Source organism: Phaenicophaeus curvirostris, chromosome 20 (assembly GCF_032191515.1).
Source record: "Phaenicophaeus curvirostris isolate KB17595 chromosome 20, BPBGC_Pcur_1.0, whole genome shotgun sequence".
Taxonomy (NCBI): Eukaryota; Metazoa; Chordata; class Aves; order Cuculiformes; family Cuculidae; genus Phaenicophaeus; species Phaenicophaeus curvirostris.
In genome coordinates this window covers 9,807,891-9,824,499 of record NC_091411.1, presented here as the reverse complement: position 1 = coordinate 9,824,499, position 16,609 = coordinate 9,807,891, and the positions used below count along the sequence as shown (strand labels likewise).

At 44.3% G+C, this 16,609-nt stretch overlaps 2 protein-coding genes across 3 annotated transcripts in view; one reads left to right on the top strand and one right to left on the bottom strand.

Moving 5' to 3' along the window:
- The window catches only part of PIERCE1 (piercer of microtubule wall 1), a 378,509-nt gene that overhangs the window by 328,410 nt on the left and 33,490 nt on the right, over positions 1 to 16,609 (top strand). The gene's annotated exons all lie outside the window — the stretch shown is intronic.
- Positions 1 to 16,609, bottom strand: part of COL5A1 (collagen type V alpha 1 chain) — a 149,276-nt gene that overhangs the window by 103,667 nt on the left and 29,000 nt on the right. For both annotated transcript variants that reach the window (XM_069873655.1, XM_069873656.1), the window contains exons 2-4: positions 11,939 to 12,106; positions 6,751 to 6,964; positions 5,951 to 6,113 (exon numbers count right to left, since the gene is read on the bottom strand). In XM_069873655.1, the coding sequence (XP_069729756.1) occupies positions 5,951 to 6,113; positions 6,751 to 6,964; positions 11,939 to 12,106 (545 nt within the window). The remainder of the gene's footprint in view (positions 1 to 5,950; positions 6,114 to 6,750; positions 6,965 to 11,938; positions 12,107 to 16,609) is intronic.

The following is a 16,609-nucleotide window of genomic DNA, read 5'->3' as shown; positions in this document are numbered from 1 at the left end:
CCAGTTCCTTCCTGACCCTCTGGGCTAAGAACACGATGGGTTCAACGCTGCCCACATGAGAAGCCTCATTGAGCTCAGTGAAGCTGTTAGGATGCTCCTGGTTTGAGAATATTAGGGACCTTGTTGCCTCTCCTGTAAACAAATAAACAAGCGCTCCACATGCTCGGTACTTTCCCACCAGGCTGTTTGCTTTTGCACAAGAGCCTCCTGCAAACAGCAACAGCAAGAACAGTGCTGAGGCAAGCTTGGGTCTAGATGCAACCACACAGGGATTCAGAGCTGAGGCTCCCATGGTACATCTGCACCCACGAGTTGAGAAAACTGCCAATATTGCAGTTAGCACCAATCTAGCTTCCCCAAAGCCCATTGTATTAGTAGCACAGCTAGTCTCCTGCAGCAGCAGATAAAGGCTATTTGACATGTTAACAGACCTGCATGCAAAAGAAGACCCCTAAATCTCTCCATCCTCAACCATTAGATGCACCTACACGTATAAGAGCCCTATTTTAATTTCCGTACCTTTCACTAAAGCAAAAGCTATCGATTCGGTCTTATAACTGTAGAGGTGTCTGAGAAAAATAACGCACAGCAACTTTAAAAATAAGAGTACTTTCCAGAGCTGGAAGTGCTACAGCCAAGAGCATGGGAAGGGAGGGGGGAAAAAAAAACCCCTGACGATAGTGAAATGAAATCTGGGATTATCAACCACAGCGATAATTGTTTTTTTCAGTGTAAACAAGGCAGAAGATGAAAGGAGAGTTGGCATTTCAACCCAAGAGCAACACAGCACCTGAACGGCCCCAATGTCTCAGCTAAGAGCACTGAAGCATCTATTCTGCTTTGTCTTGTTGCGCCTTGAAGCATTCAACAGCCCTAAGAGCACCTCTGGCATCTTGCCCAAGCTTTCTGGCTCGCCCCAGCACAAATTGCTTTCCCCTCCATTTCTGATGTCTTGATTTCACTTGTGGTCTTTGTAAACACAAAGGAGAGGAGAGAAGAAAAAGCACCGTCCTTTCAGCATCATCCAAAACCCAGCAGCGCACTGTATCTCACCCCAGGACAAGCTTTGGCATAAGCTAATAGCAAATACTTCGTCAGCCCCTCAAAGTTTCACTGCCTTGGCAGAACAGCATCCGCAGGTGTCCAAGACCCTCTCACTTTGCACCTTGTTTGGCAGGATCAGAGGAAACCACTTGGTTTTATACTACCAACTAGATTAATGAGACACAATTATGCTACTCGGCTCAACAAAATCATCTCCTCTCGTCTCCAGAGGAGCAAACAAACCCTAAAAAGCAATATACACATGCGCTGAGGTCTTCTGCTTATGGGAAAACTACACCAACAGCAGACTCTGCTCTAAAATGTTATTTCTAGAGGGTCGAAACCCCAGTCAGCTTGTGGGACAACCCCAGAAAATTTTAAAGAGGTGAAACAAAACCAATTTACATCAAAAATACTCAGTTTTTCCTACAGCATCTTCACCAGTTTTACCAAAACATACTTTTTTTTATTAATATCCACACAAAAATTCAAATATCAACCCTAGCTCGGCCAGTGAGGTACAGTCCTTCTGTCGGCACAGCAGCCTCACACAACAGTCTCCTCCTGACAGATCAAAAGACAAATGTGGATTTTCACCAGAAATATGGAAGATATCACATATTTGGAAATCTGGCAGTCTGGAACAAGTTTCATTTCGTTCGTCAGTCCATCGCTGTGAAGTGCTGGTCTGTAGAGAACATTGAGTGATAAACAGAGCTGGGGCACACGCTACTGCAGAAACCAGACTTCGATGGGAATATGCGAGATGCTTTAAAACACCATTGCAAAGGGGTTAAATTCACCTAATCCAGCCCATAAACAGTAACACTTACCTATCATGGAACATATTCCATGCATAAAGATGCTCCAGCTGCAGGTTATGGGATTTCTTTGTTCACTGCTGTAATACAGCCACTTCTGGGACTGAAACGCAGTACCAGTGACCTTGCTGACCCAGGACCTGAACTTTGCTTCAACTCACATCTGCTAAACCAGAACAACTTCTTTAGCCCACAGCCAGCTCAAATGCTTTTCCACCCCAGCAAAGAGCAGGTTGGAAAAGCGCTACCCGCATGGTCCTGGGACACGGTGGCCAAATGGATTAAGTGAGATGCACGCTGCTTTATCTAAACACATCAAAGCCTTACCAAGCCTTGGGTAGTGGTGGGAAAGAGATCATATTTGAGCCTGACTGCTGGCCCTGATTGAAGGAGCAAGCCCCAGGAAGATAGGTGCCATCTCCTGAACCCAGTACGAAGTTGTACATGGAGCAGAAACTCCTTAGCATGAGCATCTTCCAAGGATAATCTGGGATTAAAGTCCACAAAGCACCCAAGTAGCCCCCAGCCATGGGTACAATATAGAATCATAGAATCACCAGGTTGGAAGAGACCCACCAGATCATTGAGTCCAACATGCCACAGAAGCATGCATATAACAGCCAAGTAAACCCTCAAGCAAGCAAAGCATTAGTCTGACAGGCACTCAACTTATTCTCAGCTCTTACAGCAGCACAGACTACTTAGGCCAGGCCAGCCTTGGGACTAGCACGCTGCTCCCAGCGGTGATGGGCTCAAACTTCTTGTTATCCACACAAGAACTGAGGAGATCCTGCACAAAGAGGCGACTCCTGCAGTAGATCAGGAGCACTGAACAGGCAGCTCCTGCCGTGCACCACTACAGAGCGGAGGCAGAAGCAGGTTCATCACATCACCAGGATGTTTTGGAAAACATCCCTGAGTTTGGGGCAGAGGATGCTTTGCTTTCTGGGAAAGGGACTTCCTCAAATTTCACCCCTCTCTACTCCTATGCCTAACCATTAGGCTGTCCGAGGAGTTAGATTCTTGATGGTTGGACTCGATGACCTTTTCCAACCTTAATGATTTTATAATTCTAACGCATGTTTTAAAAAAAGAAACAGTTGCTCCCTCTAAAAGTGAGATACATTCACATGTCTTCTGACTTCCTTGCAGTGCTGCTGCAGCCACAGGAACGCTGCTTACTACAGCCTGCAAGCAGAGAATGTTTATCCTGCACCATGGGCTATTTTCTTTTCTCTTTTTCTCTCTCACTGAAAAAAAGCCCTTTGCTGTCTCACAACAGCATCCCCAGTCACAGCTTGAAGCCGGCTGCCACTTCCCAACCCCAGTGTGAGAGCCTGTCCTGACATTTGTAAACTTCTGTTACGAACAACAGCTCAGCACAAAACTTAACTTGTACAACCTAGGCTTCAGGCTTGGCCCCTTTTCAAACCTACCCCAGCCGCACAGAGACATCCACACAGCCTCCAAACTAATTGAATTTTAATGAGAGGAAGTCATTTTTCCACTGGAAGAATGTCGTGCTGGAGAGAAATAGCTTGAAATTCCTCTAACCTTTCCTGCCACGCTTTTTCTGCGGCTAAGTACAAGCAAGGAATTCCCCATCTGGACACTTGACTGATGAATACGACAGAGCCGCTTTGCTTGCGACCCCAGTTAGACCTGAAGCTTAAATAATTCCAACTTTTTAAACAAAATTGTCGTGGATTTTATTTGATTTCAGTCCTGACTAGGAAAATATAAATTCCCACTACTTAGAGCTCCTGCTGATCGATGCTGAAACACAGTCTAAGCTGCCATCCATCCCACTCCCAGCTAACTGGGGTATTTTAACTTCCAGCAAAGGCAACAAACACGTAAGAGCCAGGCAATTCCATGGGGACATAAAACCACTGGGTAGCACCTTCTTAGCTGAGGTTTGCAGAGCAGTTGCCTGCAGGACTGCAGCAGCTTCAGCTCATCCTTCTGCAGTCTAGCATTATCAGCTTTCCAGGAATGCCTAACTCGAAGAGTTTACACCCATTTCCCATTGTTCTGAGCCACATTTTTCCCTGCTTAGGCTCACAAATTGCAGGAAGAATGGAGGAGTGACCAAAGGAAATTAAGTTGCTGAGATATGAAGGAAATTAGTTTATAGGCCACTGCCTTCATGAAACCTATTAACTACATTCAGTTTAAAGCTGCTGGTACCTTGATTAGTGTGCGTGCAAATACACTGAAAACCCTGTCTGATGAGGATGATAAAAGAAAAAAAAGGACAAGCACCAGAACTTGAGGGTTTTTTATGTACAAGCTATACAACATCAGTACATGTTATGAGACAGAGAGGGGGGAAAACCTTGCTGATTGCCACTTCTCATTAAGTGCCTGCAATGATCTTGTAGCTGCATCTTGTACCTCGAGCAGACAACAGGCTCCAGCAGAGGGGAACAGCCTCTTTGCGTCACCCCATCTCCTAGGGTGGAGGAGGTTTCACAAGCCCTTTTTGCTTGGCCCCTAGATAAGCCCTTTAGAGCAAAGAAGCTGGGACTAGACCCCAGGGAAGGGCTAACAGTGGAGCTGGGAGAGCATTACCACCCATAAACATATGTTCCCTTCCCTGGTAGGTGAACTAGTCATCCAAAATCCAGGTAAGCATACGGGAACACCTCAAGCTTCAGGAGCAGCTACGGAAAACATGTTACTTTGCAAAATGAATCAATCAGTCCTGAAGTTCAGGTTTCTTGTTCAGTTTGGATGCAATACCAAGTTCTTTACGTGAACCTACTAGATCCTAGGGTCCAAAGGCTCCCCAGAAAAGATCACTACTTTGTACAACTCCACTTAAAACAGCATCCAGTGCAACTGCTGAAATTGCAGGCAGAACTTCCAACACTTAAAAAAGGCACTCCAGTACCCATTAAATTGTGCTTTTACTTTCCATTTTAATTGTTAAAATTCTCAGGGAATGCTTATTAATTTAATTCAATTTAGAGTTTCAACTTAAAATCCGTAACTGGGATTTTGGCAGCACCATTCAGTCCATGCATTCTTGCTTGGTTTTCAGCAGAGCAGCTCCCAGATGTTGATAATGTTAAACAGACTGGAACTTCCCTCCCAAGTGATGGAGATGAGAGCTGCCTTCGCTATGGCTCTAATTGTTCACCAACATGAGATGTTCCCCATCCCCATGAGACACAGCTCTTCCTCCATATAAATGTAATAAAAGTTAGGGAGATAAAGGAGATAAATAGGTCTTCGTTTCCACTCCATCGCACTGGTGCTGATTTCAGGGAAGCAATTCTAGCTTTGCAAGAAAGATCAGGGACGAGATTCTCATAGACATGAAAGCCTCAGAAGCGCAGCAGACCACAGAAGTTGAGATCGCTAGTGAAATGCATACATTAAGCTAGCTGGTGAACCATGGGAAGAGCTTCTACCATATGTACCTTGTCTATAAATAATCCTCTATCTCTGCTTAAATCAGAGGAGCTCATGGGAATATTCCACCCATCATGATCTTGGTTTACTTTTCAAAAGCAGCTGCTGTGTGGGAGGTGACAGGGCTGCCAAACAAGCTGTGGAGGAGCGTCTGCTGAAGTCACGGTGCAAGAAACCAAGATCAATGGCCAACACATAGGAAAAAAGCAAATTCCTATAGCCCCAGAGTGAACTCTGACTTGCAAATGAGCTGCTTTCCTCAGCCTTCATTTAGTGCCTCTGCAACTTTATCTAAACCACAACACAGGGTTGAATGAAAACCCCATGAGCCTCTCCTGTGCTAAATGAGCTGAGAGTATGAAAGCTGCAGACCTACAAAATCCCAGTGCAGGGGCTGGTCTAGAACACCAGCAAGGGCATAAAACCAGAGGAACTCACTCCAACAGGTCATTTGGCCCACTGTTTTCATCTACTATATCATTTACTACAGAAAATATTTACCTAGTTGAAATAAAAACTTTAAACAAAAAATAAATTACGTACAGTGTTCTATTTTGCAAAAATCTTATGAAGTTTCAAAAACAAGCTGTAAATACTTCACCAACCAGAACCCAGCTCATCACCTCTGTGGAACATCTCCAGAACTGTTCATTGTCATGACTTACCTCAAACACTTCCTCATCCAATATCCTTGTTCCAAATACGATGATGCCATTCACATCAATGATGGGATGGTCACTTCGGTCCAAAAACTTTGTTATCTTCTTTTTACAGTCCAAAATCAAGGTGACATTCTTTTTCTGCACGCTGATAGCTATCCTGTGCCACCTAGAAGAACACAGTCCACAAACGTGTTAAACAGAGCCTTGGGCTTTCAAGACCAAGCTACCAATTGTATAGCAATGAAGTTTTCATAAACTGGTGTTCTGCAAATCTACATGCCAACCATCATCTGTAAACACATGAAAATCATCCTTGGGCTGACCTCAAAAGGTTTTATTTGAAATAGAAGAGCTGTATTAGAAGATGATACTATTCATTTCTCATCCCTCCCAACAGGTAGGAGAGTAGCAGTTCTGGTTTCAATACAAGGTAGAGGAAGAACCATGCCAATAACTCCCTGGCTGCATCCCCTTCCCACCCTCCTCACATCTTATAAAAGAACTCAGTGTGGATTTTGCAAGATAAACTGGTTCCTTAAGGCCCTTTGCAGCAAAAATCAAGTGTGCTTCCTGTCCCCATAAGCATCAGGCAATTTGCACTGAGTGGTATGCGATTCACACTTTTTTTATATACAATATTTATTCACCAAAGGGCAAAGTTCAAGAATGAGGCACTTGGTAGCAGTCAAAGGTGTGTATATACATTTATATAGACATGAATCCTAGTTTAAACAACGTTCAGCATGCTGGTATTGATATAAACAATGTACTGATTTTTCCTTTGTGCACAAAGGTTCACTTACTTGCCATCTGCTAGGTTAATGCCTCTAAAGAGAGGATAGTCTTCTGGGCCTGGCTTTCCTGTATGGTCTTCATACAGGAATACAGGAGATCTACCCATCTCCACACCAATTTGCTGGATCCCTTGCTCATTGTAAATTGAGATCAAGAAGGACTGACCTCCTTTCTTCGCTTTTACAGTGGTTAGAATGGAGAAGTCCTCTGGGAATGGGGAAGCTGGAGTGGAAAAGCAAAGAGGTTAGTCAGGTTCCCTTGAAAATTAATCCCTACAGAACAGTCCTGTTGACTAATGAACCATGGGGAAACCGCTGTGTACACGTCAACCCTAAAAAAAATGTATATTGGGCAGAATCTTAGTGGCCAGATGTAGATCTGGCTTTCACTCAAAGCCTACTGCAATACAGGGTTGGGATGGGTTGCAACCCAAAGTAGACCAGCAAACCAGTGTAGAGCAGTATCCTTGGGGGTTACCTACTGTAATAGCACATTACAAACAAGCACAGAACCGAGCATCTCTGAGGACCATTTGTTTATGATCAGAAAGCCTTTTTCCAGCCCTCATTGCCATCTGTCAGAGCCAAAAGCCACTCCATATTTGAACTTGCACATGTAGGATCTACTGCTTTGGGATGAGACCATAGCGCTGGGGAGTCAAAGATTTTCAAAAACCTGTTGGTATAAATCTATATTATTTGCACCTTAGCATGCCCTAGAGCTTTTTAGAAGACAAGTCCAAAACTTTCTTTTTCATATATCATGAGGTCCCCAAATTAACTTAAGATGTCAGAGTGACAGAGGAAATTAAGCATCCCGTGTGAGTTAGGCACTTACAATACTGGAGGGTTTTATTTAATAGAATAGGGAAGTTGCATCATTTGCCTATTCCAGATGAGAACAGAGCATTCTGTGGCTTTGGCTTTCGGGATTGGTGCAGGTAAAAAAAAACTCTGCAAACAGAAATAAGTCTAGCAATGAGTAGGAGATGCTAATTTGGCTGTATATTGAAAAGCATCAAAGAAATTTTCTATCTTTTCCTTCACTCAGGAAAGCAACCCTGTCTGACCTTCAGGTGATTCCTGTCTGTATTTCTGCAAGGTTTAGAGGATTAAAGCCCTTAAAGTATGGAGCAGGTATGGTCAGTGCTCTGTGCAGGGTAGGAGTCAACCCCTTGCAACACCAGATCAATACATTTCAAGTCAATATGGGCATCAAATCACACTGTGTAGGATACAACCCCTCTGCTTGGGTTTCCTCTGCGATTCAGACTCAAAAAATGAGCCCAAACTGAAAAACGTGGATGTGCATCCCAAACAGCACATCTTCTAAACACTAGAAGCATTTGTAAAGGAGTTTCATGATCACATTCATATTGGAAATAATCATTGAAACGGAGGGTACCTACAGGGCACACCCTCCTCAGATGCTGCATTTCAGAAGCACGAGACTTGCAGGGTGGCTTTCTTTTAAGGTCCAGGCTTTCAAAAACACAAGGATTGCATTGTACCACTGGGTATCTGCTTGGGAAATCTTAAACCACGGCAGAGCAGAGCAAAGTGGGGCAGCCCTGCCACGGGCACTGGAGTGGGTGTGCTGGGACATCTCCGTGTGTGGCAGCCGGCGGCACGCAGGGAAGAGAACAAGACAATGGAACATTTTTAAACTGCAGAACCGTATAAAACTACAACAAAATGTCAAGCTCTGCACTCACAAGCTTCAAAGAGATTGCCTTCGCCCTTTTAGGACTTTTCTTAGATAGCATCCAAGGGCTGGACAAGGGATTTTGACTGGGAACATAGTGGGAAATTCCTCCAACCACCAAGCTAGCAAGGTCAAACACAAAGAGGCCATGAGCTCATTCTCTCCTGTTCTGCCTGGGAGCTGCTTTAACTTTTATTAACAAACCAACGTTTAGAATGCATCTAGCTGCCTAGCACAAGGCTGCACCACCAGGCAGCAGAGGAGGGAAGGAGGCACGACCAAGTTGGGCTGCAGCTAAAACAAGCAGCGCTACAAACAGCTTGTGCAAGCAGAGGACACCACGTGGGACACCAAAGGTACCCACAGAGACACTTTGTGTTGGCACCAAGTTAATACCCCTCACCTTAGTTAAATAACATTTGGAAAGAAGAATAAAACAGTACTCTGAACAGAAGACTCACTAATTAAATGCCATGATTATGGCTTGATTTCCCCCTAGGACGCAGACCCAGATATTTGGCAGAGGCAGGCATCCTATTACTGCATCTCCCATAGGATGCTCTGAGCTTTATCTCCCTCCTGCTGTACACAAATCCTCCTGTAGCACTGAATCAAGACCATACGCCTTCCTGGTTCCAATTACAGGCTACAGTTTTGGGCCTTTTATGTAAAATAGTTCATGTCCAAAATTTCATTATGAATCCACAATACAGTACCTTTCAACTTGGACAAGCTGCCAACTCATTAAAAAGCTGCTTTTAATTTTTTTTTCATTATTATTAAAACGTCTCCATGGTGATGTGAGTTCCTCAACCCAAATAACCATAATGGATGAATTATAGCTGACATTACTCTCTTACTGCTCTGCTGTCCTGGCAAAATAACAATGCCTTCACTGTCATAGCTAGAAATGACCCAGGCTATTAAATGATGTATGAAAATACATCCACACAGATAGCAATACTAATAAATACATCATAAAAAAATATATGAAGCACAGAAATTGACCCAAATCCCCTTTAAGATGATGGAGACTCCCCTCCAACAACAGGTTGGGGATTAAGCCCTTGCGTTCGTTCACTTCTTCAAACGAGCTCAGGCTGGGAGATGTTGCACATCCATTTCTTCACCTAACAGCACGGCATTGATGCTGAATTTGTGTCACTGTTGCTCTTTTACCCCCTGGCCAAGTCTTTTCAAATTCACCAAATGCAACCTCCTATAAGGGAGCAAAGGGTTAAGAGCCCAATTCTGCAGATAGAGCCATGGAAAGAGGGGAGGAGGTCCAGGGTGGGCACAGACAGCTCCACCCCACGCAGCTCCCCATGCTCCGATGCCATCAGCTTCCCTTGAGCATCTGTGTATGCCCCAATATGCAAACCAGTGGAATCCAACTAGCATCCTCTCTCCTGATCACAATGACCAGGAGGTAAGGGCCCTTGTGCAACCTCATGGTCTTCAAAATAGGGAGAGCTGGGACATCTTCTTAACCCTCATCCTGCAGGTGCATCCAAACACAGCCTAAAATAAAGAGCCTTGTTGCTCGTCTAGGAGGGACGGGAAAGCTTTAGCTGCTTAAGGGGAAAAAGAATGAGCTGATTCAGTTCCTGACACAAACACAAAGCAGATCTGGTGTGTGAAATGGTGTCATTTCCAGAACCGCTTTTCAAAGGAAAACAACTCTTCAACGGTGTCACCAACTTCCAGCCTTTGTCATCATTTGAGTAGACCCCCTATTCGGGAATGGCTTGTTTTCCTCAGAGATGACTGTTCAAGCTGTAACAGAGATTTTTGAGCTCTTAAATCTATATGCAGATACCCACAAGCAGTGTGGAAAATACAGAGTTTGCTACGAGAATGCAAATGACATTTTGCTGGCTGACACTGAAAACTTTGCCTTTCTTGCCTCTGCTGGAAGAGCACGGTTTTGCTGGGAAGAAGAACTTATTTAAGGAGTGAGGACAAAGAGCATCTCAGCAGATTTTCTCACTCTTGTGGGCTTGAGAAAAACAGACAAGCTTTGATATATATACATATACACATCTTGCTTTGCTGGCTGTGGAAGCAGAATGCAAAGCCTACGTAATTACCAACTCAGAGAACCAACAACTTCTAATTAGCACAAAATATTATGTGGAGTGTACGTTTGCCACAGGTTTTCTATAGCAGAGAGGGAAAGTTATGCTACAGCCCACCCGCCTGTTAACGTGAAATCACTAAAACCACATTTCCCCTGGCACATTGCACTGCAATTACTTTGTTATCTTTACCTCCTCTCTCATTTATCTGGTGGTGTGAGCAGAAGTTAAATCTAGTTACGGGGATGTACTGAGAAAACATCTGTTGATCTGATGGAAAACACTAGGGGTTCTTCACTTTCTTCTTCCATTCTGATTTCCTTACCAAGCAGCAGAGCAGACTCAATGACTTTGGAAATATCTAGAGAGGCAGAGTGAAGCCTTGGAGTCCTCACTTAAGGCCATTGACAGGCTGGGTCTGACAGATACAGCATGTTAATTAAAAAGTATTGGTAGTGGCATGCCACATTGCCTCTAATTTAGCTAATGCATTTTGTATCGTTAATTGTCTCGCAAACACCAAAGGAGAACGTGTGTCTGCTTTGCTTAAGTCACCTACTGCTTTGCAGACGAGTTACATAGAGCATCTTTCTACTCCAGCAAAGGCGCTTTTCTCCTCAAACCTTGAAAGTCCTACCATGCTTACTCCCAGGACCCCTGCACTCCCCCAGGTAAAACAAGGATGCTGGGAGAGGCTTTGGAAAGAAGTCTTCTGATGGTGACTGTGTTCAAGACTGAAGCTCTCAGGTAGCAAGTAGCTTGGGTCCATAACATGTCCGGTCTTTTTACAAGCACATTTTACTCTGCCGTACCAATTGTCCCATGGTCTGAAAAATTAAAACCCCAGACCATCCTCAGGGGCAAGTAAAATGGTCAGTAGCCCACATGCCCTTCAGGGGCTTTGTGAACTCCCACATCTTAGTGGCTGTCTCTAACAAATCTCCAATTTCTTCAAACAGCTTTTCTTGGGACATCTGTTCTTGTGGGGCAGTCTATTATTTTTATATAGTGATTATTTGTTATGAGAGACACCATAGCCACAGAATAAAACCCTACTGTGCTTGGCACTCCACAAACACAGAAGAAAATGCAGTTTGTGTTCCTCTGCATCTTCCAAGTCTCTCTCCCCAGCTGGATGTCACTGTGTGGTAATGAGACAGTAGAAGCTTTCTGATACAGGGAAGGAACAGATGTGAGCATCGATCACATCATCTGCAGCGAAACCCATGTGCAAGTGCAATGATAAAAGAACAGCTTACTGCAGCTCTCTGGAACAGCAGAATCACTCCCTGCCAAGGGAGCATGCAAGCACACTTGGAAAGTGAAGGAATTATACAGTACCCTATACGTGCCTGCAGAATCTGAGAATGGGATCAGTTATTTCCATATGACAAAGAAAAAGCTGCAGACTCACCAGGATACAGCTGCTTTGTTGGTGCACTAAGCTGAGCATCTTTTGTTACTCTATAAGCAACATCTGCTTCTTTTGAAGATCTTCTGCTTGTGCAAAACCCTGTTGTTTTTGTGATACCATCAGGTAAATTATGAAAATCTAACACCTTCAAGAGGTCTGCAGGTTCAGCTGTAAAAAGAAAAGAAGAAAAAGAGAATTAGCAGGCAATAAGACTGGCGTTTGCTCAGATCCAAGTCATTATTAGCCTACATCACACAAATCATTCATCACAATTTTAAAAACAGAATAAACACGTTTTCAATACATCTGCAACTACCAGCTTCAATGCCAGGACACAGTACTGCTGGTCAGAGACACTAATTCATTGTTGATCAGCTGTCTGCATGAGGGCAGAAGGGAGAATATACTATCTTATCAGCACCTTGGGAAAAAGCGTTTCTGGTTTCTGTGGCCTCATCCCACATCCAACTCCTTCAGCCAGGAATTTAAGGCAGACTATGGAGATGGCACCTCCATCCTGAGCAGGAGCAGGCTGCAGCAGGACACAGCATAACCACCACCGCACCCCGTCCATCAGCCCTGTCCCCCCTTCTTCTGGGCATTTGGACTAGTGACACGGAGCAAAAGGCTCTGTTCCTCAATGACATCCCATTAGGTTCATGTTTTTACTGAGACTCTCACTGCTGCAGACATTAAAACAGTTGATAAAGGACGCTTGTCTCACACCCAGCACTCCCCACAGCAACAAAGTTGGGACTGGTTCTCCTCAAGATAATTGAAGTTCTAAAGACTACACTACACTTGATCTTAGCCAAAAGGCTGAGAAGTGGCCACTCTCCTCACCCTTGGAACTTGGAACTGGATGGGCTTTAAGGTCTTTTCCAACTCAAACCATTCTAGGATTCTATAATATGCAACTGGCTGCATCCTTGGGGAAGGGCTACAGCGTGCACATCAGCGCTGACACAATGAACATCCCACACATGGAAAGAAACAGCATGGACAGATCTTTTACAGTATAAAGTGATTTTTACCAAGATGATCAGCCTAATGCTTGCATGGAAAATTCGTGTACATTGTCAGACAGTTCTTAAAAGTTTCCATAATCCTGAGAAGCTGGGACCTCAACAAGAGATTCCAAATACATGGCAAATCCAAGTCAACACAGCAGATAATACAGGGCTCAGACAATCTGTACCAAGTAGTGTACAGCTGTAATGGTTCCTCATGTCTCTTAAACCTATTAGACAGTAGAAGGATGACACGCATTTGTCTAAGCTGTCCTTGCCACTTGGATCATCCCCCTGCCTTTAACTGTGTTTTATTTCACGCAGAAATATCTGCACACATACAGCCCAAACAACCAAAGTGACAATAAAACTCCAGCTCTGCTTCCAGTTACCTCCCTGTGCTCCAAGAGATTCAAGTCAGCCAGCTCCTACACTGCTTCCAACATTCATTTAGGGAGGAGAGAGGGGGAAAAAGGCAAAGGCAAGGGGGAGGGGATATGAATTCCAGACTCCTGACATCAGCCCAGTCCTGCTTGTGGAGGGACTGGAGCCTCTCTCACTGCGCTGCACACAAGCCATCCCACAGAGAGCAGCCACGGAGGGGCCGAGGTGTTTGCAAGAACAGAAACGTCTGCAAAAGAATCCATCATCCAAAAGCTCTGCTGCTATTATGACAAGGACTTATGCACATCAGCTCCTTTGGCAAGGGAGCCCCACCTGACACCAGAGCCAGTCGTGATCATCTCTTAGGAAAGATGCACATGGTGCTGGACGAGTTAAATGCTGCTCACAACCATGATCTTATAGGTGATGCTGTGCAGTGTACTGACAGGAAGGAAGGGAGACATGAAAACAGAAGATTTCACCAGCTTTATACATTAGCAGAATGTCACCCCTTCCAAGCCATACAGCAACTGCTTTCCAAAAGCCCCTGCAGCAGTTATATCAAGGTGATGGGCATTCGAGAGAGCTGGACCTCCTCCAAAAGCAAACAGCCACGAGCAGGCAGCAGGCTCGGAGCCTTCTCAGCAACCCCTACCCTCATCGGTGCTCTGGTGCAGCACTTTTCATTTATAAAGGATGATTCAAGCATCTGTCTGCCTCCCTGTGCTGCTGTGCGCCTCCAAATACAACATGCAATTCATCTTCGTTTTGAGGGAAGATCCTCCATAACTATGATGGATTAGTTCAAAGTGAGATATTCAAGTAGAATTACAGCCTGCGTATCGTACAACCTGCAATCCACACAGGTACCCACAGCAGGACTGGAATTAACCTCTGTTACAGATGTGCATGACTGTCTCACCTCTCCTTGCTCCTGGAAATCAAAAAGGAGATGAGAAGCCAGCTGAAGCCCTACAGACCACTCATGTTCCTCTCCATCACCAAAAGCACTGATTTAAGTAGGACTTGCGCAACATCAAAGTCTCCAGCTCTTCCCAGAAAGATGAGATTCACACAGGAGCAGCTCTTATTCCTGCCCAGCCAATCAGTTTCTTTATTTCCCCTTGACTTTTCAGCTCAACCTAGTCTCCTGTTAGGAGCTATAACAGCATCAGGCACAGAAGGACAGAGACCAGACTGACCAAAATCAGCCCCTACAGAGTATTCCTTGCACTGGGTTTGGCCTTCAACCAACAAATGAATTTGCTGTTACTTTCTTTGACTTGCTTTTTTATGAATAGCATTACTATGCAGCACCACGCACAGGATCATCCTTTCACTTGAGATGCACAGGGCTCCCCAAAAGAGACCAGCAGCTCCATCCCTGCTGTGCCGGAGAAAGTGGCAATACAGCTGGTACACAAAGAGGCAAATCCCAAATAGCCAGAATGAGACCAAAATCAGATCAAAGGCTGTCCCAGAAGTCTGTATCCAGCAGCATTAATCCCTTTGAAAAATACCAAAAAGGAGAATTACTTCCCATTTTAACAGAGCAGAGATGAATGACTCACTGATGAACCAACAGTGGCAAAAGGAGGAATTAAATCCCTACTTCCTCTGAGTCTGACCAAGGCTTTAAACACAAACCCAATCCTTCTGGGTTAATCTGATTCCTAATTATTTAATTACCTGTTTAAACTTGGATCAGAAGAAGCCAGTATTAAGTTTATAACTCTGTTCCCATTCGGCAGCATCCCATAGTCCCTCTGTCTTTCTTACAACATCAACATTAAAGCAGCTCAAGCTGCATTCATGGAAATAAGCTCCCTGGCTTCAGGCTGGGCACAGGCTCCAGCCGAAACAAGGTCAGCGTGGCTGTGCTCTGCCACCCTTGACAAGGGCCAAACCACCTATGCAGGCTCAGCTGAGGGATGCAGAAGCAAAAACACCCCCAAGTAAGTCAAAAGGAACCCAGAGCATCATTAACAGCTAGAGGGGAATATCAGAGCACACTGAACATCCCTGTCTGTGAGCAAACCCCAATCCCAACATGATTGGGTTGTTCGTCCTCACTTTTCCTTTCCCTGACTGTTCCTTAAATTAAATTTTAAGAGTGAAAGCAGTCCTAAGCCCTGTTGATCCTTCAGGACATGTGCAATAATAAGAAAGGATTTTTTTAAATGCCATTACCCTTGCCTGTCACAAAGCAGAAAAGGGGATAACGGACTCATGTTTAGCAACTGCAGTGAAGGTCAGTTAAAGACTTCCCATCCACCATCTACCAGATGAATCATAGAATCATTAAGGTTGGAAAAGACCTCCAAGATCAAGTCCAACCATGAACACAACACCAACATGCTGATTAAACCGCATCCTGAAGTGCCATATTTACACGTTTTCTCAACACCTCCAGGGATGATGACTCTATCCATATAAGGGCTACATTCATTTAAGAGCTTAATGCTCTCAAAAGCAGGATAGATCAGCAGAAAAAAAAAACATGATTGCCCCTCCAAAAAAAAGAAACAACCCAACCCCAATAGAATTGGTGCTATTAAAATTCAGTGCAAGATAGAGCTGCAGGTTCTGCAGACTGTGCTGAAAACCCCAGCACATGCAGCATTAGCCAGAAGTCATTAATCTAAGCCATATTTATGCCTGTAATAATTATTTTTAACACCTGAAGCAAAGCTCTTGAATAGGCCCCAAAGCACTTTACCAAGCGTCATGATACATAAGTCGCTTATATGTTACTTGTGGGTATCTGCTTTTCCAGTGTCTGAAAAATTACCAAGTTACAAATAACAAACCTCGAAACAATTCTCTCTCCTGTCATTTTTCAAGGTCTTTAATTAAATCCTTATCCCCAAGGAAATCCGCAATATTTAAACTTGCCACCAAGTTGAAGGCTGCAGCTATTGTCGCCTTGCAGGGCTGGTGACAGCCGTTCTCCGTGGCCTCCCTGCTTTACGTCGTGGCATTTGGAGGCGGCTGCTCTCCCTGGCCACCTCACATCCTCCAACCCTGCCCATCACGGTGAACTGAGCAGTGCCAACATGCACTTGGCAAAACCAAGCATTCAAAAAGAACACAATCTAGTTTCCAGTAAATTATAAAGCTTAGATATATGTCTTTTCCCAACTCTATACGTGCAAATGTTATAAATCTGTTAAAAGTCTAATCATGCACAAGAAATTCTATTAAATCTGTTCTGAAAGCTGCCTTACAGTTTCGAAGAGTGATCTTCAAGCTTTTCTAGCTGTAATTTGGGAATACT